At 44.1% G+C, this 24973-nt stretch overlaps 1 protein-coding gene and 1 long non-coding RNA gene across 12 annotated transcripts in view; one reads left to right on the forward strand and one right to left on the reverse strand.

The window, feature by feature from the left end:
- Positions 1-24973, forward strand: part of ABCC5 (ATP binding cassette subfamily C member 5) — a 71993-nt gene that overhangs the window by 30740 nt on the left and 16280 nt on the right. For 8 of the 11 annotated variants that reach the window (XR_003992946.1, XR_003992947.1, XM_030496484.1 and 5 more), the window contains 14 exons: positions 1419-1521; positions 2223-2407; positions 3381-3527; positions 3887-4016; positions 4546-4699; positions 4842-4970; positions 6701-6887; positions 8180-8269; positions 10461-10650; positions 11377-11536; positions 11966-12044; positions 12559-12672; positions 13757-13921; positions 14641-14724. Coding sequence is in view for 9 of the 11 variants with exons in the window: in XM_030496484.1 (XP_030352344.1) it covers positions 1419-1521; positions 2223-2407; positions 3381-3527; positions 3887-4016; positions 4546-4699; positions 4842-4970; positions 6701-6887; positions 8180-8269; positions 10461-10650; positions 11377-11536; positions 11966-12044; positions 12559-12672; positions 13757-13921; positions 14641-14724 (1917 nt within the window). In the remaining 2 variants the exon portion in view is untranslated. Of the gene's footprint in view, positions 1-1418; positions 1522-2222; positions 2408-3380; positions 3528-3886; positions 4017-4545; positions 4700-4841; positions 4971-6700; positions 6888-8179; positions 8270-10460; positions 10651-11376; positions 11537-11965; positions 12045-12558; positions 12673-13756; positions 13922-14640; positions 16196-20854; positions 21578-24973 lie in introns of those variants that run through there. The other 3 variants (XM_030496492.1, XM_030496490.1, XM_030496493.1) reach the window with 3 other exon arrangements.
- On the reverse strand, positions 16504-20509 carry LOC115612327. Its single transcript, XR_003992952.1, has 2 exons — positions 18250-20509; positions 16504-17864 (listed from the first exon to the last, which is right to left on the reverse strand). It is a non-coding gene; the product is annotated as an uncharacterized LOC115612327 (long non-coding RNA).

Here is a 24973-nt window from a genome sequence, read left to right on the forward strand (position 1 = left end):
TGGAACAACCTTTGTCTGAAAAATTTCTTAATGGTTTGTTACTTTTTTCACATGGGTGTGACTGAGGCACAACAAAAATGATGCAGTTTGTCAAAAGTTAGGTGTGACAGTATTTTGGAAATGTAATGAAAAATGCTTTGCTGGGGGGGGTGGTGGGGTTCTGTTGCTTGACATTGTGTTATGAAACAGTGACTGTAAATGCGAACTTCTGCTCCAGTATTTTAGTTGGTGGAAAAAACGTAAATCTAGACAATAACAAGAACCATTCAGTAGGACATGCATTTAAATTATCAGAAATCTATTTTTTTCCACTTTTCTCCTGCTTGTTTCCTGAAGTTATTCTTTGGAGTAAGCAAGTTTGCTGCTTTATATTTGACGATGATTTACTTTTCTAAGTCTTGTGTGCATTTTCTCTTTGTAAGAAGAGGTTAAGAAGCACATCAGCAGTTTATTTTTTAAGAGATGAGAGGCTCCATATTTACAAGTTGCAGACATTTAAAAAAATAAAGTTTCTGAAAAGGTAGTATTGTGATAAATACAAGATATAGAAGGTGCTGGGTGAAATTTTCTCCTGGGAGATGGCAGTTAAAGAAGTAAAAGAATATAATGCATTACTCTGCATATCCTGAGGCATGAAGATGATAGTTCTGCCATTGTAAGATTAATGTCGTGATAGTTAACATGAGATTCTCCAGTCTGCATGCTTGGCTGACCTTTGCTGTCTCTCTGTAAAGACTAGCTCATGGAAGGAGCATTAATTTGCATTCCCTGTGAGATAAGAAGAAATGGATGGTAAAGTTAGATTCTCTGTGGTTTGATATATGTGAGATGTTTCTTCTCACATCAAGTGTGGGAAGATGACCCTGAGAATGGTGTGTAGGTGGTTTCAATTAATGTAGACTGTTTCTGAACAGGTTGTAACTTCCATTTGTGGAAGATGGCTGGGTTTGGAACAGTAAGTGCAGTTTAGTGTTTGGACATTTGATTTCTGGAAGACCAAGTTAACCTGACTTCATCCTTACAGACATTTCATGAGAGCTTTCCTGAGTGAAGTACTAGAGTGTTTGGGGCAAAAAAGCCTCTTAATAAAATTGTGAGTTATTTTTAAAAGGGACAGGGGATTCTATCTTTCTCTCATTCTTCTCTGTGTATGCTCATAGTGTCACTGATTCTGGAAATTAACCTTGCACGCTACCAGTACAGACTGGTAGCAGTTCAGATTAAGAGAGGAGGAGAATTTAATCCACTAGAGTTGGCAGTCATCCATAATAACAGCAAAGTTAATACCTCCGTTATATGAATGCTAAACTATTGAAAGCTTTTGTTCTTAGGAGGCAGCATGTAAAAAGTTTGGGTTCAGATATGAAAATGTCAAAGCAAATTACTTCGGTATGTTTACTGTCATTGTTTCCCTGCAGATTAATATAAAGAAGAACACAAACAGTTCACTGAAAAGACCCCAGGACAAAAGTACCAAAACAGGGTCTGTGAAGAAGGAGAAAGTTGTAAAGAAGGAAGAGGGTAACTATTTAGTCAGATTTCTGGCTGTAATTATTTTATACACCAATAAGCTTAAAATATTTGCTTTCGAAGTGTATTAGGAATATACCTCTCTGGTTTTGAAAGCTTTTTCAAGTCATGATCACTCAACATGGATGACAGGACATGGGCAGCAGCCAAAGAACATTCATTAAATATGTGTGCCTGCACAATGTTGAAGTTCAATCAGGCTGCTGCTGGTCAGAACATCAGCACAAAGGAGTTGTAATACCCTGTTTCTCAGTCCACCTCTTCCTCCTGTCCTAAGAGGGCAATGTGTATAGCCTGGAACTCACAGAGTCTTAGCCAGGGCATGGCATTTAGGTATGAAGAATTAGAAGGTCTGACGTTTGTTCTGTGGTTCCCTATGTTTAATGTTAATTTTACTTTCAGCAGTGCTTAAAAATCTGTAGAGAGTCTGATACCAGCCTAGTATTTAAGTCTGTGCTGAGGAAGCTTTTTCAGACATACTATGATGTGAATGATTCTGCAGATGAAATGTGACTTTTTGAGAAACTGTTTGAATCATTGAGTTCCGCGTATGAAGTAATGTCTGCATTTCTGAAAGTACTCTGCAGTTTGAAAATGACTGTAGTTTTGCATATGTTCACAAATTTACAGAAGTTTCATGGAACAGCTCGCTTTTCTTCACTCCTTTTTCTTCCTCCTCTTTTGTTTCACAGGCCAGTTGGTCCAGTTGGAAGAGAAAGGGAAAGGCTCTGTCCCCTGGTCTGTTTATGGTGTCTACATTCAGGCAGCTGGAGGCCCTTTTGCATTCCTTGTCATCATGGCACTGTTTGTGCTGAATGTGGGCAGTACAGCTTTTAGCAATTGGTGGCTGAGTTTCTGGATCAAGCAAGGCAGTGGCGTAAGATAAAAAGCTTTTCTACTCTCTTTCTGTCTAATGGGCAGGGGGGTTGCTCATTGCTCTCGTAGACTAATCTCTAGCAGTCTCATGAGACCAAATGGTGCTTCCTAATTTAAGCAAGTTGTAAGGCTCCCCGGAAGGTGATCTCGCTAGAGAATTCATCTCAAAGAATAAGAGAGCTCAACTAGTAAGAAAGATATAAATAGCTCATGTGGTTTTATACTGCCCTCTTGTTCCTTGTCTTGGTTAGCCTAAGAAAAGGAAGTGAAAATGTGAAAGGGGCCAACAAGCTGCAGGAGGAATTACTAATTTTACTGCTGTTTTTTGTTTGAATGTGACCTTGAATCTAACCGGATAATCTTTTTAAAATACATAGCTTTAAGTCAAATGACTTTTGGGAGTTGCTTTGAAGACTGTGATGATGTGGGATGGTTTGGGACTTTCCCCACTCTAGGGGCTTTGATTGCAAGTCTTGTTGCATTTAAAGATTGAAATACAACTGCAAGATTTTTGGGGGGAGGAGAAGGGGAAGCAAGCTGCTAACCTCCGAGCAGAAAAAAAATGAATGAGAATGTGTGACAGTGAAGAATTTACTGCAAACTGGCAGAAAATAACTGTTTGATAAGACTATACAACGTATTCGAGGTGAGCATTGCTGTGTGTGGAAGTATCTAGCATTGTTCAGAAGAACACAAGAAAGAAGCATGAGATGAGGGATTAGGGATCAGATGAAGTAGGTATAGTGGTAGTTTTTTCAAAGATATTGCAGGAAAAAGGCCAAGGGCTACAAATCTGCAAGTCAGCAATCTCTGCTAGGGAAATCTTTCTGAAGTATTCAAAGATCACTGAAGTACTTTAAAGAAATATCAAATATAGTGGGAGGAGACACAAGACTGTTAAGTTCTACCACATGTAATGTGTACATGCTTAATCCTTGTCTTAGCTATTCACTGAAACCTTGAATTTTCTGCAGAACACTACTGTGACTTTGGGAAATGATACTGTGGTAAGCAACAGTATGAAAGATAACCCTCATATGCATTACTATGCTGGCATCTATGCACTCTCTATGGCAGTTATGTTGATCCTGAAGGCTGTTCGTGGTGTTGTCTTTGTAAAGGTATGTGCCAATGTACTTATTTTTCTTATCCTCGCCCCACCTTTTTCCCTTACTTCTGCTTACTGCTGTCACTGTGGTTCTTTTGGTCGCCTACCAAGATTGACTTTTGGACCAGAGGAAGTCAGATCAGAGGTTGTGAGGTTTCCATAAGTCATCTCTTGGGGCTGCACCATGCTTTCTATTAAACTTCTGCCCAGTTAATAGCTTCCTCCCACTAGTTGGAAGCACAGAATGCTAGGGGAAGAAAACCCTTATGGTTGGAGACTGAAAATGAGCAGGGTGTTTTGGTGCCCAGGGGAGGTGCAGTGATGGGAAGGCAAACATCTTTCATAATGCTGCAATGTTTTCTGCATTGTCAGGGAACTCTCAGAGCATCTTCAAGGCTCCATGATGAGCTCTTCCGACGGATTCTGCGTAGCCCCATGAAGTTCTTTGACACTACACCCACTGGGCGTATTCTCAACAGGTTTTCCAAAGACATGGATGAAGGTATCTCCCGCTGTATGCGCTGTAAATCCCACATTCAGGCCTCAGTTAACTCCTTAATACTCTCTGGTCTCTTTCTATTGGGGTGATCGTATCCTGTATCTATTGCCAAATGTGCACTTGGAATAGACAAAGCAGGAATTGGGACATACCTAGGTTATGATTCTCGAAGGCAGCTGATCTCAAGTCTGTCAACTTATAAAGAAGAAAATGTGCAGCTACTTTTGTAACTATAGACTGCAGGTGGACTCTTAGCAGTTAATGGTATAAGGGTGAAGCTAATGTGCAGCAAAGTAGTAATTAAGTCAATTGTATCCATGGTATTTCTGCAAATGGGAATACTTGGAAAGACTACTAGCACCTCAGAAGACAAAAGCACCCCTGATGAAAAAGTGCGGTTTTAATTTGAATAAACCAGGAGAAATCACTGTCCTTGATGACGATGTACAGCTGAACTGAGTTGCTTTAAATAGATTGGTTTAGCTTTCTGTACTCAAGATCTCTTTTTTTTTTTCCCCTCCGTCTTTTCCAGTTGATGTTCGTTTGCCATTTCAAGCAGAGATGTTCATTCAGAATGTCATCCTTGTGTTCTTCTGTGTGGGGATGATTTCTGGGGTTTTCCCCTGGTTCCTGGTGGCGGTGGGGCCTCTCATTGTCCTGTTCACAGTTCTACATGTTGTGTCTAGGTAAGTGCAGCTTCTTTGACTAAAAGTAAAGATGCTTTAACCTGTTAGTAGGACATAGGTTTCTTCAAGCATATATGCGTTTATGTAGTGGTTGGCATATGGTGGTTGTACTTGTCACTTAAAAATGGTTCTTTCCTTGCAGAGTCTTTATTCGAGAGCTCAAGCGTCTGGACAACATCACACAGTCTCCATTCCTGTCTCATATTACATCTAGCATCCAGGGTCTCTCCACAATCCATGCCTACCACAAAGGACAGGAATTTCTGCACAGGTCAGTCTAGATAGCCATCTGAGAGTGGTGGAGCACAAAGCAGGGTACAACAGGTTTACATTCAGAATGATTTATTAATGGTTCTGTAGCTGATGGCATGCAAATTTGCTCTACAGGGTGAAAGTCACTTTTCAGGGTCAAAAATAAGAGAGAACAAGGAGAAAGGGTAAGGAAAAACTCCCCTGTAGCCAACTAGAACAGTGGTAGAGTCCTAGGTGAATGCCCTTCTCTGGAGTTCTCTGCAGCACAGCAGGTGGCAATGATGATGGTGAGGACAACTTTTTGGCCATACTTTTTCTCAGGTAGTGTATACTTTCCATCAGGTCCTGCTCGTGCTTTCTACTTGTTGTTTCTCCTTTGGTATTAGCATTAGTTTAGAGCATGCTAACAAAAACTCAGTGTGCGTGTTGATGAGCTGTTAGTTTCTGTGCACATGTATAATCAGATAGCATTTATGAAGTATTTAAGTGATTGTTAGCTGCCTTGTGCACTAAGCTTGTTTTCTCCTAGTATAAACTAAAATCTGCAAAACAAATGTTAGTGAGGGAAAGTGAAACATTTCTCACATGAGTGGTAGCTGCTCATGAGAACCTGCCGTAACAGTTATCAAGGTTTTGCAGGTGCAAGGTCATGAGACCAACAGTGTTGGAGCACAGGGAAAATTGCCATAGAAGCTCTGGAAAACACTGCTACACCAGTTTAGATGAGAAGCTGTGGAGGTGCAAATAGCAGTCCCTTAGCATTGCTGGTGCTAGAGCGCTAAGGCACTGCACACACTGTTCAACAGTGATTGGTGTAAAACTGAGTTAGATGATCAGAAAATCTAGTTATTGGCTTTGTGAATGTCTCAAGTGTCTCCCCTTAAATAAACTTTCTCAGCTCTGCAGCGTCAGGGTTGTAAATTAAGTGGTTATCAATGTGTTTTAATTAGTGTCACTAATTCTATCAAAACTTACTGTAACTTTTATACGCTTGTGTATAAGATAACGCATTCTGTGCATATTCTGAAGCTCTGCTGCTGTTGCCTGTGGAGTAATTTGTAGCCATTGAGCATCCTCTGGAGGGTCTTGCATAGGTGAAGTTGTGAAAGTATGTGTAATGTCCCTGAATTTTGGTTCACCGCAGTGTGAACTCGTTGTACAGAGTGTTGGGGAGAAGCTGCCACCTGAGCATTCATACACCATTCAAGGAATTGCACAGACATAACGCAAGACTTTAGCTGCTAGGACTGAAGTCCCTTCACAGAGGTTGGCTCCAGTGAGCTGATGGGTATCCCTTTTGACTTCCTTGCATATGTGCACACCTGTGCCTTTCTAGTCCAATGGTGATTTTTTGTTCTGGGGTCTTCTAACACCTTATTGGATTCACAACCCAAGGCTTAAGCAAATACTCATGCTAAGCTAGTAAAGTTAAGCCAATAGCATGCTAAACCACACAATATTATAACTCTGACTCAAACTATTTAAAACTTACCTATTTAAGCTAAGTAACTAATATCTCTCAACACACAGAAACTTGGTAATTTGACTTCCAAGAGTTTGAACTAAATAGACATCTCACGTGATTTGTGAAAGTTTGTAGGCTTTTGTGGCCTAGTTGGAGACTTTGTCAGAGACAGGCTAGTCTTCTTACCCTAACTTCTGGTACTGGAACAGGTGTTTAAGTGGCTCTGCTATTTGTAGAATGTCAGGCTTGTGAAAGTCTACTAACCTTTTCTGTATGTGTTTCAGATATCAGGAGCTCCTAGATGACAATCAGGCACCATTTTACCTGTTCAGCTGTGCAATGCGCTGGCTAGCTGTACGGCTGGACATTATCAGCATTGCTCTCATCACAACCACTGGCCTTATGATTGTCTTAATGCATGGCCAGATTCCTCCTGCCTATGCTGGGCTGGCAATCTCATATGCTGTCCAGGTGAGTATGTCCACATACACAGTTGTTGCTAATAAGTAAAAGTAACACACCATTGGAAGCTTTCCTTAATGCACTAGAATGGAAGAAGATACTGCTGCCCATTTTGGTAACGGAAGGGAAAGCAATTCAGAGTTGGGACCTTTTGCTAGCAGCCAAATTACAAATTATGGGGAGCTAGCTGTTTAAGACTATTGTTTTGGGGAGCTGCCTCTCTTTAAATGATGAAGTGGAAACCATTTGAGTTTCTTTATATGCTGCAAATTGCAATTTTCCTGGATATTTCCAGAAATTGGATTGACAGTAGGAAAGACAGATGCCAGACTGATGTCTAAATATATTTTCTGCAGTATGTTTTCACAGCAAACAGCATCCAGCATTGCAGCTGTGCGGATTGGTTAGGCTTCAGGGCTCAGAATACTTGCAATTAAAGCTGTTGTTTGGCCTTTTCTGTCTCCTGGTGGTTGTAAGGTGAAACTACAAAACAGACAGCTAATATTTAGAACTGTTGCTTGTGGGAAACCTTTCTAAACTTATGGCTTTACAAGTGATTAATAAATTATGGTTATTCTAAAATTAACTATGAAGTAAAATTAACTTGCCTTGGGCACCTTAGCTATATGGTGCCCAATGCCAAGAGTACTAGTATCAGATATCATAAAATCATAGACAGGAAAATACCTTTAATACCATCAAGTCCAACCATTAACCCAGCACTGCTAAGTTCACCACTAAATCATGCCCCTCAGTGCCACATCCACATGTCTTTTAAATATCTTTAGGGATGGTGACTCCACCACCTCCCTGCACAGCCTGTTCCAATGCTTGAGAACCATTTCAGTGAAGAAATTTTCTGATACCAAATCTAAACTTCCCTGGTGCAACTCAAGGCCATTTCCTCTTATCCTATTGCTTGTTACCTGGGAGAAGAGACCAACTCCCTCCTCACTGCCACTTCTTTCAGGTAGTTGTAGAGACCTATAAGGTCCTCCCTGAGCCTTCTCCAGGCTGAACAGCCCCAGTTCCCTCAGCCACTCCTCATAAGACTTGTGCTCCAGACCCTTCACCAGCTCTGTTGCCCTTCTTTGGACCTGCTCCAACACATCAATGTCTGTCTTGTAGTGAGGGGCCCAAAGTTGAACACAGTATTTGAGATGCAGCCTCACCAGTGCCAAGTATGGAGGGATGATCACTTCCCTAGTCCTGCTGGCAACACCATACATTAGGTTAATCTCTTAATTCAATGCTAAATCACAGCTCTCTAAATTTGTTTTTGTTTTCTCCTGTCGCTACAGTTAACAGGGTTATTCCAGTTTACAGTCAGACTTGCTTCAGAGACAGAAGCTCGCTTTACCTCAGTTGAGAGAATTGATCACTATATCAAGGTAGGACAATAATACATTTCAGTTGTCTGTTGTAAAGTTTCTTGTTGCTGGCATAAGAGAAAAGAAAGTCAACCATAGTCTACCTCAGTACAGAATGTATGTTTCTGATCTTGTATACACATTAATACACATGCCGTAATACTGCAGAGTGAATTTGTCTTGTGAAGCGTGTGTATAAGCATTTGGCAAGATGAATGGCACAAGAGGTAGTAGGTAACTAAGCTTAAAGGCATCACTTGCCTGGCATCACTGAAGTTATGTAAGGATATTGAAAGTTTGCTGACACCCTCAGTAAGGAGTGGAGTATGTGAAAGGGGTAGCTAGGAATTCAATACAATGTTTTACAGTAAAATGATGATATTCTGGCATCCTTCATTCCAAACCTAATGGAACTCCTTCATTTAAGCGCAGTAACTGTTTGTTACTTTATCTATATGTGATTCTGCTTCATCCTAATAAGTCTACTTCTTTTTCCACAGCTGTCTTGTATAACGTATTTCTATATACTTAAAAAGTCAAGGAATTGCTCTCATTGCAGAACTGAGCATAGGTCAATGGGGAGAGTGTAGCCAGGAGAAAGCCTTCTGCTGGGTCTGGTCTTTGAGGTGAAAGGCTTTTTTACTTAACACATAATATACATTCCCTCTGAACTCTGGAGAGAGATATGTATCTATTTTGTAAATCTGGACTATGTAGTAGTTGATATTTATAGAATGCTTTTTTAATCTGTGGATTTAATACTGAAGAGAAAAAAATAATTAAACTACACACTCCCCCAGTTGAAAAAATAAATCCTCTTTCTAAGTAGAAAATTTCTATGTGGAAGACTTGGTGTCCACACAAGCTGACAACTGTGTGCCAAATACTGCATGATGTCTCTCACTGGGCTGAGATAGGTTTATCACTGTCAGTGACAAAACCTATAGTTGTAGGCTGTTGGTTTGGTTGATTAAGTTATTGTCTATCATTATATATTGCTATTAAGCAACACTTTCTCTGGTTTTTATTATTTGAATCTCTAGACAGCCATTTTACTATGAAACTGTAAAACTAGTTTGAATATAAAGCGAAGGGGTGTGTGAGCAGTGAAACACTGCAGGTTCTGTGTCTTACAAGTCCCAGGCTTGGCTTCTTTCAGTGTGGACTCTGAGGCTGCTGTTCTAAGCATCAAGCTCAAAGAACTGTAGCACTATTGTAGCAAATTGCTGTTCTTCTCAAACTTTTGGAGTACAATTAGTCTGTCTGTAATTAGATATTGCAGATGTCCACAACTGACATAGTCCCTGTGGGATCTTTCTATAGTCAATGTAGGAAATGGGGTATCTCCAGAGAGCAATTTTTTACCTGTTCTAGGTGTTTATATTAGAATGAGAAAAATCAGTAATGCTGGCTGCTTTGTAGTGACTATAAAGGAGTTGACGGGGCCTGGTTCATTTGGAGATTCTTACTTTGTATGGGTTTAAAGTTACATGAGGTGAATCCCATGGCAGGATTTCTGTGTTCTTTGAGGCTGCTTGAGCCAAATGTGGGAGGTGACCTTGGCTTCATTCTAAACATGCTATAAAGACACTTGTTTGGCTTTCTGCTTTTCTGTTTAATCTGTGAACTGCTTAATGAGGGACCTGTTAAGTGGCAGAGTAAAATTGCGAAAGTGAGCAAGCTGGAGGGGGCCCAACTGACTCAGTGATTTAATAGAACAGGGAAGAATGAAGAAAAGAAGGAAAAGCATTTGTACAATGTGTTATGTGGGTGTTCTCTCCTGTGTCAGGATACACAGAGGTGACCCTAGCATGGCATAGCAAATAAGACATAGAAATACAGTAGATCTTGCATCCAGAAGCATCCAGGCTTTGGAGTGCCACAGAACTCAATAGGGTTGTACTCATAAATAATAGGCCTAAAATACATTTTGAATTCCATTGATCAAAAACATCGTTGCATTAGAAGGACCAGTGTCATTACTGAGGCAACAAAAGGCGAATAATGGTGTGGTCAGTAACACAGTAAACTTCTGAACCACTGGGCTCACATCCAGCTATACAGCTCATCATAAAACTGCCATGAACTGATACGGGCCAAGTCTGCAGGGAAGAACTCCTGCTGAAAGCTGCAACTGATAATTTTCCTTTCTGGTGTTTTGTTTACTGGAAACTGAACTTCTGGGTTTTGGGTTTTGTTTTTGTTTTTAAAGACACTTTCCCTGGAAGCTCCTGCTCGAATTAAAAATAAGACTCCTCCTCTGGACTGGCCACAGGAAGGTGAAGTTGTTTTTGAAAATGCAGAGATGCGGTACCGAGAGAACCTTCCTCTAGTACTTAAAAAAGTGTCCTTTACCATCAAACCGAAGGAAAAGATTGGCATTGTGGGAAGGACAGGCTCAGGTAAGGAAGAACAAGCAGTTACATTACTGCTTTCACAGAATGGGGATGTAATAGCGTGGGACAGTCCTATTGGTTCTCCTCTTGTCTTCTCTGTGTTTGAGTAAATTGTTAATTGCACAAGAATGGTCCAGCAGTCTGTCAGTGGTTGATTGTTTCATGGGCATACATAAGCAGGATCCTGTAAACAATAATGAAGGCAAGTTTCCATTTAACGTAGAGGGATATCCTACTATACCTGAGCCAGTGTGCTCATAATGTTTAACACCCAAGCTGCTTATTGGCACAGAATGCTCATTGCAGCTTATTTGACTCTCTTGAAAGTTTTTTTACTGATGTTGCAGCCAGGTTTGGCTCTAAGCTGTCTCAGAAGTCTGTACTGTGAAGAATCAAACCCTCTGTCTGTGAGATGACTTAAATCAACTCCAAAACGTCATTTCTAAATAAGTAATTAATATTGCTGTATTGGGTTTATGTGGCGTGGTTTTGGTACTGGGGATGGGGCAGCACAGCAGGGGTGGTTTCTGGGAGAAGAGATTAGGAGCTGCCCCTACAACTGCTTAGAAGTTTAAATGCTGAACCCCAGCATTTACCAGCATTGTTTGCCAGGACTTTATGGTATTTAAAATGCTTTTCTTACACATGGCCATCTTTTAAAATGCTTTCTCATCTCAAAGCTGCTATGGCTCTGTAGAAACACTAATACTGCTTTTCCTGTCTCATTTTCAGGGAAGTCTTCTCTTGGAATGGCACTCTTTCGTCTTGTTGAACTATCTGGAGGCTGTATTAAAATTGATGGAGTGAAAATAAATGACATTGGTTTGGCAGATCTTCGTAGCAAACTCTCAATAATTCCTCAGGAACCTGTGCTATTCAGTGGCACTGTGAGGTTAGTGAGACCATAAGAAGTCAGGAGGACTAAGCAGGCTACCAGTTTATACTTGAACTCGGGTGCTTGGTGAGATGTTAGTTCTCAGGCATACTACCTTCTGTACTCTGTTTTTGAAACAAACAAAAAAGCACAGCTAAATTATTTCAACTGACCCAGTGCAGAACTGGATGTGATCATCCTCTATGGAAGTCTTGCTTTCCCTTTAGATTTAATTGAAACTTTTGTATCTTTGTCTTCCATCTCTACTCTTTTGTTCTTTGGCTACTCTAACCTCAGAGTGCAGGGAGCATCTGATTTCCTTGGCAAGGCACTTCTGTCAGTGGAAGGCTGGATGGGAATCATCTGTCTGGATAGATTAGCACACTGCTGTTTTGTCATTCATTGCTGAATAAAAATTCTGGTTATGTTTTCTATTTCCCCCTCCAGATCAAATTTGGATCCTTTCAATCAGTACAGTGAGGAACAAATCTGGGATGCTTTGGAAAGGACTCACATGAAGGAGTGTGTAAGTATTATGTGCCCTATGAGATAACTGTTTGTGTTTTGGCTTCCAAACCAACAAGTTCTATTAGTAGTTACTTCAGAGACCTTTAGGTAAAGCTTTTTCTTTGCAACTTTTTCCCCTTCTTGTTTATGCTTTATTTGACAGAGTGCTTTTATCACATGGACTCCTAGGATGTCGCAATGTTTCAAGTGATATTTTTCTGTATGTGCCTTACGTGTACATTCTGCATTTACATTTGTGAATGTTAATGTCACCATTGCACATTTATACTGAACTTAAAATTTGCCCTTTGTGAGGCCCCCTGCAGCAAGTCTCACTGCCATGATTTTTCCAATCCAATTCTTTTCTTGTAAGTCAGGTGGCATGTATGGCTGTGGTACATAGGTTGCAGTAACTCATGCAGGGACTAGATTCACTCTTTTCTTTAGGTCAGAAAGATTGTCAGGAGATCTCTATTCATGTTGATGTGATTTTGTGCAATGCTCTAAGATTTTTTTGCCTCTTTCTGACACAGGTTGCCCAGCTGCCTATGAAACTTGATTCAGAAGTGATGGAAAATGGAGAAAACTTCTCAGTTGGAGAGAGACAGTTACTGTGCATAGCTAGAGCTCTACTGCGTCGTTGCAAAGTAAGCATAGCAGTGAAAGAAATAGATGGAAATAGAAAACTGATAGGATTGAGGAAGCCTTTTGTGCCTGATTGAGTCTATCTGTCAGAGAAATCACACCAACAATATTGCAACCCAGAGAGGCATAGGATTAGAACAACTAGGAAGGCATCTGTAGCCAACTGCTAACTCCTGTAATGTCCTGCCATCAGAAAGGTATCGCTCATTAGTGTTATTAATAGGGTATCAGACTGGCCTAGTCATTTATTCAGAGTGTCCTGTTACTGGTGAGCATCAGATTCATTTCTTCTTCCACCTTTTTGTGAATGCTGGCCAAGTTTTTTCTTCTGCATTATGCTCCACTAAAATGTAGACTCCAAGTGGAATTTGGGACCATGCTGTGCCGGCAAAGTTAAAGGTTTTGCAGGAATGGAAGACAAATAATTACAGTGAGAAAGGGCTTTTGGATTGAGGTTGACGAGGATTCTGATTTTAACATCCTTTTTTCTCAAATATGGCACACCAAAAAATGTGTGTGCCATGTGTGATGGGTAATAACTCTGCATCTGTTTTAAAGCCAGACTACTCAGCAGAAGTTACTGCTCTCTCTGCAGTACCTGCACAAAACAAGTCTAGTTTAGCTTTGACAAGACACCTCTCCAAATCAGTTTATGTCTGGCTCTGAGAGAAAGGGTAATTCTTTCCAGCATAAGAAAGCTAGTAAGCCTAGTTAGTATTGACTCATTCCAGAAGGAATGTCACTACCAAGGACGTCTCAGTAGAATTTATATTTGAGATTTAGCTGCTGAATGTAAAACTGAAAGTGGTGGAAACTTGAGGTCCAGGTCAGAACCCAAACATCTCGTGGCTCTAGGATGTGACCATAAAATGAAAGTGTGATCCATAGGCTAAGTTTATTGAAGGCAATTACATAAAGAAAACCAAAAGGGTGCTTGTAAAAACTACGTTTGTGACCACAGCTCCATAAGGAACTTGTGGACAGCTCTTGGTCATGATAATTCTGCCACTCTACATTTATGGTTTTTATGCTCAGGGAGGGAAAGCATTCTTATGGGTAACAGCTAGGATTCTGTGCTGCTTTCAGATTTTGATCCTGGATGAAGCAACAGCTGCCATGGACACTGAGACAGACTTACTGATTCAGGAAACTATCAGAGAGGCATTTGCAGACTGCACTATGTTAACAATTGCTCATCGCCTGCACACGGTACTGGGCTCTGATCGGATCATGGTGCTAACACAAGGACAGGTAAGCAGAAAGACTTGTGGCTGCAGTTCCTGTTGCAATCTGGTGGTGCCATATGTGCAGGCTGAACTGAAGGAGCAGCTAGTATTGCAGTGTAGAGGGAAAATCCCCTGTGTTCATTCACATCCTTGGTAAGAATACTCCAATAGAGTCAGCTATTGCCTGACTATGACAAGCAAAGGACAAAATTTGTTTTACACTTCAAGAAAGTACCATAGAACAACAGTCTCTCTTTTAAAAGTGTTTTTAAAACTCTTTGTAGATTAATTCTGAGATGGGTAATAATGTAAGCATCTCTGCTGGGGCTCAGTGGCAGTTTCTGCTTACTTTCATGAAGCCCTGTGCTATCAAACAGGCATATGAGAGATCCTTTACCCACTTTTCAGGCTTCCATGTGGGAGCCATAAACAGATCGAATGTAAGAACATTTGGCAAAGCTCTTAAAGGCAGAGAGGACAAAACCGCATAGCATCTGCCCCTGTTTGCCAGAGCCACCAGATGTTGTTTCCTGCTGGGTAGTTCTAATGTTTGAGCAAGTTTGAAGCATCCTGGGTTACAGTATGTATGCATAAATGTGTGCACTTTCACCCTCTGTTGTCTCATCTAAAGATGAATGCCATGTTTTAGCTTCTTCAGTACTGTGTCATGAGTCCAAGGCAGGGTGGGAATCCATTTTCTGCTGGATTTTACTGACATACTTTACCTGCCTTCTTTGCTTTTAGGTAGTGGAATTTGACAAGCCGTCTGCCCTTCTGGCCAATGAGAACTCGCGTTTCTATGCTATGTTTGCTGCTGCGGAGAACAAGGTTGCTGTCAAGGGCTAAAATTCAGGGCAAAGTCACTTTAATTTTGGAGAGCTACACTCTCTGCCTGTGGCAGGCCAGCTCTTCTTCCTCCTCCTCCTTCAAGCAGATTATTGCCTTTTCATCTTTTAATTTTTAGCACAATGTGTCAAGCCAGAGAGTTTTTAAAACCGTGTCAGAAGAATTCTTCATGTTTTTATTATTGTATTTATTCCATAATCATATTACTAATTTTTTGTTATTAAATGCACTCTACAAATGGCTCAGGGAGCCATAGTTACAAATGTATCAGAGGCCTATAATGAAGCTTTATACATGTAGCTATATCTATACATAATTCTGTATATAGCCTATATTTACAGTGGAAATGTAAGCTGTTTATTTTGTATTAAAATAAGCACTGTATTAATAACAGTGCATATTCTTTTCTATCATTTTTGTACAGTTTACGGTACAAGAGATCTGGCTTTGTAATTGGACTGTATCAGACACCATTTTGTCTTTTACAGTTGGTCTTTTCCTAGTGCCAGATTTTCTGCGTGTCTGAGTGGAAGTGAAGCTTTGCAATAGTGTCCTTTATTGTCACATCTTTGTTGTCTAGCACAGGGGAGAAGAGCTCTGTGGTGTAACTATTGCATTGTAATTTATCAAAGCTATTTGGAGCATCACTAATGTTCACCATGGCAGCGGCTGCTGCTTCCCATAATGCTTTCCCAAAGCAGGGTTTTTAGTGATCTCCTGAGTGGAGAACCACTTTTGGGTCACATTAAGGCCTCGTATTTTCTGTGTCCTGATACAGTATTTCTTACTGTGTCAGCAGGGTTTATTTTAATGCAAGCAAGCCCAAGCTCTTCCTGCTTTGCTTACCTAACAAAACCAAAATCTAACTGTTTGTGGAATGATCTGTAACAAATTAACCATAAGGTTCAAGTCATACCCTGTATGCTAGCAGGAAAGCCTTTCCAGAGTTGCTTCAGCTGACTGACTCCTTTACCTTGAAGCTGCTAACACTCCTCAGAGATTTAGGTTGGCTTTCACTGGCATGGGTAGCACTAACTCTTTGTTCTGCTCACTTATACTAAGGTTAAACAGTATCAATATTTCCTGTTTCTTTATTGCACACTTGTTAAGGAAACAGTCCCCCACTCCATGTCTTCTGGAACTTGGAAGAGGTTCCTGTTGATCAGGATGTAACACTGGTGTAGGACATAGTTTTCTTACTGTAAAGAGACCTACCTCAGGTTACTAGGTCCTGCGTAGTACGTTGCCATGATCACTGTACACCATCCCTGTTTTACGGGACCTGTGGCCTGGTGAGGCACGGTCGCTCCTATGATAGCCGTGACTTATTGAATGGTCAGCGTTGCATGTCTTTGTCGACTTGGATATTTTGTAGCCTTAGCATGTTTGCAAAATGTTTCACCGAGGCAGAAATCTGAAAAGTAAATAAAACTATTTTGGGTTTTGTAAATTTGATTGACTTAAGTGGTTTTTTTGGGGCAATGAATCGCTTTGCACCTTTTTGAGCCCTGGAGGACAGTTTTTGCAGGCTGTTTTTGTTTGTTCGTTTTTTCCTCCTATCTATGCACCACGGCCTGATCTTTCTTCCTTCAGAGTGGAAGCGTTTCTTTAAAAGAGTAGTGGGTAATTTTTATGCCCTCCAGCATGGGGGTGGCTTACAATATATGTATGTTTGTGTTGAGTAGTACAGGGAATAATAGTTTATTGTGCAAGTATTCAAGCAGCAAGGGGGGAGTTCAGATGGAACACAGAAGATCCTTCTTAGGTTCAGATTTTTCCACTTTATTTACCTGCAAGCATTACTGTTTATAACATGGCATGACTGCAAAGTCACAGCAACAAGCCTTTCTACCTACCAATACCACAGGCAAATAATGGCATTAACAGGGCTTAGACTGTAGCTTGATGATAGCACAAAAAGCATAATTTGCTGTAGTAGTTGTTCTTTAAGTCTTGTCCTAAGCAAGAAATAACTAGCACAGTTCTTTCCCTGCTCACAGGCCTGGACCCAGGCTTACTCTGTGTCAGGGACTAGCTGCCATTTTGCTCAGTGTTACTCAATTCAAGGAACAGGACGGTATATTGTGGTTAGGCAAGGGAGATGTAACACACCTCTCTCCAAAGAACACCCAGCTAGGTGGGGGGTTTGTTTTTAATCAGAAGCTTGAGGACAAAAAGAAACTGGGGAGAAGCATGAGGCAGCAGAGGTGATAGGGCAAAGAGATAATGTCCTGCTTCTTCCCTAGAAGTAGAGCTGGGTAGAACGTGAAGGTGAAGGCTGAAAACTTAAGGGGAGAGGAAGAGCATGAAATGCATCTGCCTAAGGCTGTGGTTAAAACAGATCAGTCATTTGTCATGTGCAACTCTGTCAAGGACAGGATTGTTTTGGACCCTGCAGAACTGAGTTCTCAAGTGCTGCTGGGGTCAGAGCATTGCTTCATTTTGCAGCTAAGGCTGAGCTAATGGCAGTCTCGGCAAAAGGGGAGCCATCCTGATCTTGTCCTCCTTCTTCTTCCAGGCTGGGAGTTCCTTCCACTTCCCTGATGCCAGCACTGGCTCTTGCCTGGTCCAGCAGTGACTCAGTTCAGAAAGCTAACTTGCAGAAAGTTCACCCTCCAAAAGCAGGAATGCTGTACAAAGAAGGAGACAGGAAGGCACACCTGGAAGGGAGGTGAAGTGGGGCTGCTCTTTTCAGTAGGTGCTAACTGTAACACTGGTATAGGTACGAGAAGAAACTGTGCTTAGGATTCATTGCACCAAACTGCTGCTTCCCAGTTACGCTGCTAAAAAGGTGAATATTTTACTCTTGCTTCAGGGAGCTGAAATAGCTCAAGGTGTCAGACAAGGGCCTATGAGAGAGCGGTTAACAGTCACCTGCAGACAGCAGGGATTAACTCAACCATTTTGTTAAACCTTAGCTCCAGCATTGTTACTTTGGAATTAAGGAGAGAGACTGCCAGAGGGAAATGTTCTTTCTGCTGTAATCGCTTATCTGCTTCATTTGGCACTTGTCTCACAGACAATACACAAGTATTGCTTCTCACATGGGTAGCAGTAATTTTTTTATTGGCTTTCGTCCTGAACCACAGGAGCAAGCGGAGGCCTGGCCCAGAGCCCTGTCACTGAAGTGAAAGGAAGAAACATCAGCATTTACAAATGAGACTGAAGTATCTATGTTTGAAGCATTCTACAAGACATTGAGGATGATGGGAATTTTCAGGAGTTGGATCCTGCTTTAGAATTTATAGTGTGGTATCCCAGAGAACAGCTCATCCTACAAGGAGTAGAATAAGATTGTGGGCTTGGGACAGAGGCTTTCCTTAAAGAGATCCTACCCAAAATAGCATGGAGATCACACCTCATTATGTCATGGTTTAACCCCAGCTGACAACTAAGCACCACACAGCTTGCTCCCCCCAGGAGGGATGGGGAAGAGAACGGGAAGGATAGAAGTGAGAAAGTTGAGATAAGGACAGTTACAGGTATAATAGGTAAAGCAAAACCCACACATGCAAGCAAAACAATCCACGGAATTCATTCACGACTTCCCAGCTGCAGGCAGGTGTTCAGCCGTCCCCAGGAAAGCAGGGTTCCACTGTGTGATGTGAAATATCCCTTGGATCAGTTGGGGTCAGCTGTCCTGGCTGTGTCCCTTCTCAACTTCTTGTGCAGCCTCAGCCTACTCACAGGTGGGGTGAGAAGCAGAAAAAGCCTTTACACTGTGTAAGCACTGCTCAGCAGTAACTGATAATACATCCCTGTGTAATCAACAGTATTTCAGCACAAATCCAAAATGTAGCCTCATACCAGTTACTATGAAGAAAATGAACTGTACCACAGCCAAAACCTAGTATATACTAGTACCTAGTATACAGCACGGCTTCCTAGTATATAGCAAAGGCTGTAGCCCAAGACCAACAGGTGTGCAACTTGAGAGAGATTTGTCTGGGATATTACCCTCCAGAATTTTGATTGCATCAGTTTTGCTTATTCTGTCCAAATGCAGTGAGTGCAGCTGATCCTGAAGTGCAACTTATTATCATAAGCTTAGAGGCTCTGAGAGAATGTTTTCCTGCTCATCTCATCTATCTGATGAGTGGAAATGTTGCACTTGCTTGGGACTTCAATCAAAACGCAGGTAGGATTCTTCTAAAATTACCCAGTGGGGTTAGTGTGCAGTTAAATTGGTGCAATGAAGTCGCAGGCCCTGAACTTGGGCTAGCTTGAACGCATCAGGAGACTTCATTACCTGTGGTGAAGATCATACCAGGTCAGATCCTGGGGCTCCTGGGCTGTGGTCTGTGTGTTACCCCTACATGAAAGCCAGAGGGAGATCAAGCAGTCTTAGTACATTGCTGGGAATGAAGTTTGAGAAAGCACTATTGTTGTTTCAAAAGGCAAATGGGATGAGTGAGAAAAAGTGCCAGAAGGGAAGCATAAATGCAGAACATGCCATTTGTGAATGGAGGATGTGGAGAGAAAAGGTGGCAGGACAAAAAGTTTCTCCTAGTTAGAAGGGGATTGAGCAAAGACAAAATTGCTTCTTGAAGGTGCTTCAAAGGAACATACTGAGAAGGTGCAGGGAGGCTGTGATGCCCTCATCAAGCAAAGAGCTTTCCTGAAGGCTGCCTTGTTTCTTTTTGCTGCAACTGTAGCGTGTGTTACTATATGTAAGCAATCACACAAGATTTCTTTGTAGACCCAGCTTCAGGTTGGTCTAGAATAATAGTGTGATTTGGTTTACCCTTGTTCAGCTGGTAACAGCAGCCATCTTGTGCCAGGGCCACAGTTTCTGCCTCAAGTATGATGATATGGTGGAAACTCCACTGGAACTTGGTGTATATGCTGCTTGTCAGTAGTGTAAGGCATGGGAGGCTTACAGTGTGCCACTACGGGTTTGTTAAACCCACAATCATGTAATAACTGTTCCTGTGTCGTCCACAAGCTGTGCCTTGGAGGCTCATCAGGTGGCTGAGGTAGGCAAAGCCTAACACTGAAAATAATTTACACAAGTGTGACTACGTGGGGCAGAGATTTCCTGTACGCCGCTCTTGGGCGGCGTGGAGTTTCAAATCACAGTTGCTTCCAGCACACCTCTTTCCTTCCTTCCAGCATACTGTCTTCTACCCTTGCCATGCGGAGAAAGAAGCAGTTGTGTAAAGACGATAATTTTGTGGTTTCTGTCCTTCGCGATTTAGGCAGCAGTGGATGGTGTGTGATTGATTGCCTCGAGGGATGGGGAAAAGTGCGTTACGTCTGAGCTGGGATCTGGGGGGCAGTTTAGGGTGAGTGTTGGAGGAAGGCAACTATGGGCAGCCAAGGTGGGAGGGAGGAGATTAAAAGAGGGGGTCTCTGGGGTGTTTTGGTAGAGGGGAGCTGTTAGGGTTAGACCGTGAGCTGGATGTGAGGAGCATAACCAGGAGCAGGACAGAGGAAGCCAAATAGGTACCAGTGGGATTAGAGTGTATGGGTCAGCCCCGCTGGGAGCCGTGGGGTGGAGGGTTACGGGTTGTTTGTCTTGGAGATGGGTAGGGGCGTGAAAATGAAGCGTTCCGGCTGTGCGGAGGGGGCAGAGCTGGCGGGGAGGCTGCACCCCCGACGACAGGAGGGAACGGAGCGGGGCTGTCTGCACAGCGGGAGGGGGGGATCGGTGGGTCCGGGGTCCGGCGGCACGGCTGGGGAGGTGGCGGCGGTCAGCAGGGGCGCTGGGGGCTTCCTGTGCACGTCCCGAGCCGCCGTGTGAGCCGGTGTGCCCAGGCGCAGTGCGGGGCTGCGCGCGGTGCAACGGTGGCACGCGGCCGCCGGAGCGCGCGCCCAACACCTACGGGCGGGAGCGGGCGGGAGCCCCGCGGTGCGCGCGCAGCCGGCGGGCGGGGCGGGGCTGCCCTCGAGCGCCCCCAGCCGTGCCGCGCGGCGCCCCCTGGCGGCCGTGCTCTCCGCTGGCTGTTCCGGGCCCGGGCCCTGCGTTCCCTCAGCCGGTGCCTTTCCCGCCCCCCCCCCCCGCTCCCCCCTCCCCGCCCCGGTCGCTCCGGCCGCCGGGGCCTCCCTCCTCCCCGCCCGCCCATGGATTTCACATAGCAGCAGCCGCCTCCGTCTCCTCCTCCGCCGCTCCATGGCGGCTCCGGCTCCGCGGCCACCCGGCCTGTGCTGCTGCCGCAAGGGGTCCGCGGCCGGGCCGGAGGCGCCGCCGGCCCCGCCGCCGCCTCCCGAGCCGCCGCCGGACGTGGCGTCGGCCTCTAGCTCGCAGCTCTTCAGCCTCCGCCACCTGCACCTGGGGCTGGAGCTGCGGCCCGAGGTGCGGGCGCTGGCGGGCTGCCTGGTACTGGAGCTCTGCGCCCTGCGGCCGCAGCCCCGCGCCCTGGTCCTGGACGTCCACCCGGCCCTGCGCGTCCTCTCGGCCGCCTACCGCCCCGCCGCGGTGGGCGAAGCGCCCTGCTCCTTCGCCTTCTCGCCCGCCGAAGCCGCCACCGCCGCCGTCCCGCTGCCTCCGCCACCCTGCCCGCCACCGCCGCCGCCGCCCTGCGCGCCGCCCTGCGCCGCCAGCCCGCCCTCCACCGCCACCTTCCTCTCGGCCCCCTGCATCGCCGCCAGCCCGCTGCCCGCCGCTGCCGCCCCCCCGGGGGAGCCGCCCGCCAGCCCCCCGCCTGCCGCCGAGCCGCCGCCGCCGCCGCTGCCCGTCTTCGCCCAGCCGCCCTGCGCCGCCTGCCCGCTCGGCTTCAGGGTTGACCCCTTCACCGACTACGGCTCGTCCCTCACCATCTCCCTGCCCGCCGCCCTCCAGCCGCACCAGCCCTTCCAGATCATCGTCCGCTACACCACGGCCGACGGCCCCGCCGTGAGTACTGGGCTGCGGGGGGCGGCGGGGCCGAAATGGGAGGGTTGGGGAGTGGGAAGCCCAGTCCCGGGACGGCTGGTAGGCTCTCCCGTGCCACCCGCGCCTTCCTCCCATCTTCCTTCTGCTGTAACTGGCCGTCGGGGAAGCGCCCTGGCCTCGCAGCAAAGGCGGTGGGAGGTACTTCACTGTCAGCCCCTCCTGTTACGTCCCCGTCCCTCCGCTGCCCCTTCCTTCCTCGCCTGGCAGCCGCCTGCCTGCCTGTCAGCAGCATCTGTCTCCTGTCCGGTGCCCGCAGGAGCACCCGGCGGTGCCAGTCCCTGCGTGCTGCCAGCGAGCCCTGCGCGGTGCCACGCCGTGCTCAGCAGTGATGTTCGCACCTTCCCAGGCCACTCTGCTTCCCTCGCTTCCCTTGCTTCCGCTGTTCGTCCCCTATCACGATAGTAATTTTAAAGTTTTTCATCCTTTAAGGGTGTTGCAGTTGCTGGGGAGGAGTGTGAAAAACTGAGAACTCCTGCCTGCTTGAATTCTTCTGGACAACTTATGTAATCTCCAAGTACGGGAGTTTCCCCATGGGTTTTGCCAGGTGCTTACAAAACCAGGCCTTGCACACCTCGGCAGTTGTTCAGAAGCTTTGAGAGGAGCAGGGGGAGATACAATGTATTCCTACAAGTTACCTGCTTGGAAAAAAAAAAAAAGAGAAATGACCCCAAACACCCATTTTGATGCGGCCATGAGAGGTGCTTCTGTGTCTGCATGGATTAGCCTCCTTCAATAGTGAGATGCTTTGTAAATTCTGTCACTTCTTTTAAACCCCTGGTATTTAGAAGCACTTTGTTTTTGCTGCCCTCTTATGTGCTCTTTAGCAGATCTTGTGTTTTAAAGAAGTTCTGATAGAAAACGTAAATTTATCACTCGAGCATCAGTTCTTTTTGTTACTGTACAGTCTGCTCAGGCTGGGAATTAAACTAATGTGGTTTTCGTCACGTGGTTCATGAATCTATTTGCCAAAAGGATGTTTTTTGAGAGTCTTGCAACTTTGATGCCTCTGTCTTGCCTAATGGAATTGACTCTCAGCCTGCTGGTCTGACATTGCTGTTGCATTGGTCAGAAATGTGTACCTATTTGATTATTACAATGTTTAGCAAGAATTGAATGTTAACAGTTTCAAGTAACCCAATAGCATGTACATACCAGGCCTTTCCTTATGAAAGGAGAGTGTTGCTGAATAGAACGAGTTTGCTGGATCTTTTTCTGTCTGATTTTTATACTACATTGAAGCTCACAGAAGTGACTTCATCCTCACAATGATCTGGATAGTCTTAATACATTGGCTCACTTGGAATAGTGAGTTCAACATAAAGGTTTTTATTGACAGAAATTTCCTTTTGTTATATGGTTACCTTTTAACATACTAGTCCTTCCCTAAGAGCGCAAAAATGAGATGAAATTCTGGTGCTTTTAAATTCACATCCACTTGTAAGTACTGTTCCTTTTCAGCTCTGGAACTCCTGGATTAAGTATTTCCTTGTACCGTACTCTGCTGTGGTTTTTACACTGAAGAGGTATGTGGGAGATGTCTTTCGGGGCCCACAGTGTGTTCAGAAGATTATGTTCTTTTTTTTTCAAGATTTTATGAAGAAACCTGTTTCTTTTGCCCACTCTGTGCCTTGTGTATGGTGGGAAGGCTTTACAGCTAATTTGGTGGTGGTGTGTGCTTCACAATCATTCTCAGTAGGGCTGAGCCATACCTCCTGAAGTACATGATAACATACTTTCCTCCTCTTGAGCAAATTGTTTTATTTTAGGGTAGCCTGTGCTTTCTCCTGGGTTTTGCTAGCCCTGTTGCCAGAGGGGCAGACTGTCTTACTCTGTCTGCGGAGATGATCTCAGATGTAACAAAATACTGCTCTAACACTCAGCTTTAGAAATGATCTGACAACCACTGAAAGGTGCAGGGCTGATCACATCACCTGATTGATGTGATGTTCATTTAGTCTTTCCTTGTGTTAACACGTCTCCTTGGCCCTACACAGAGTACAGCATGAATGCTACATGTTTGAGGATGCTGAGAGTAGGGCATTTTTTCCATTCCCTCTGTTGTTTGTCTTGCTTCCCCTAGATCAGACGTGAACCAGCTATTTTTCATCCTGTCTTTTGAAGCCTATTGTACCTTTAATGGTGTGTACTGCTTCAGTTGAAATGAAGCTACAAGGACTTGTGTCAAAAGATTATTGATGGTTACAGTGTCAGGGGCATGCACTGCCCTTTTCAAGTGATACTGAAAAGCAGAAGCAGGCGTGCTCACTCCCATAAATCGTGCCCGGTTTCCTCGCTCACTATTGTAGGTTTTGGCTGGCAGAATATTTGTCCTCGAGTAGCACCTGCTCTAGCCCTTCATGTTCAGCACGCTGAACTATTTGTTTGTGGATCCAAAGTCAGTCCGCGCCATTGTAGTGCTCTCTGTCATGGTTGTTGTTCAGCCCAGTGTTGCATTTTAATAGGGATGAGTGGCACGTATGTGTATAAGGGGTGACCTGGTTTGTACTCACGTCTAGTACATTTTCTCCCAGTCCTTTTTCTCTGTGTTATTGAAGCAACTTTACAGTCTTAGACGTCTCTCTCCTGAAAGTTCTATTTTCTTCATCCTTTCTGTGAATATAATCTGTTTAGGTCAGGGTTTATTTTCTATGGGACCCTTAGCATACTTGTGAGACCCATAAAACAGTAAATTCATGTTACATTACAGTGCAGCATGGATGTGTTGGCAGTAAGATCAGCAGCGGAGACAGTAGTCTGTTTAAAATTAGAAACCTGTTGCCTTGATATACTTGGTTTGAGCCATCTGGATATGTTATTTGACTGTCCCATTATTTCTTGTGTGGAGGAAGGAGCCAAGATCTTTGGTTGTTTGATGGACATTGAGAGACAGCTGAGAGATTAATTCTGCCTTTCACAGAGCATTCCAGCTCCCTGTGCTGTTAGGAAACCATATGCTCGGTACATCACCAGTTTGCATCAGAAGTGAGACCTTCATAAACATTTCGCAACTATCTCTCATGGTGTGGGCTGAAGGCACACATTGATCAGGTGTATCAGTGACAGTAGCCTGGCTCTTTCTCTACTTCTTTTCCCTTGCCCCCTTACTTCTTGGTCCTATAAATACTTTTTCATAAGCTTTTTTTTTTTCTTTTCCTTCCCTAGAAAGAAAAATCTACATCTGTCTCTTGCCCACTGTGTCACACCTCTGATTTGGCAGTGCACGTGTTAACACCAGTGCTATTTTCTTTCCATGACAACCTTCAATGCAAACCCTGCTCTGTGTGCTGGTATAAAAAATGATTACATTTCCTCGTCTTCAGTATTTAGCACTAAGGACAGCCCTTTCTGCAGTGCTGA

This window comes from Strigops habroptila, chromosome 8 (genome assembly GCF_004027225.2).
Source record: "Strigops habroptila isolate Jane chromosome 8, bStrHab1.2.pri, whole genome shotgun sequence".
NCBI lineage: Eukaryota > Metazoa > Chordata > Aves > Psittaciformes > Psittacidae > Strigops > Strigops habroptila.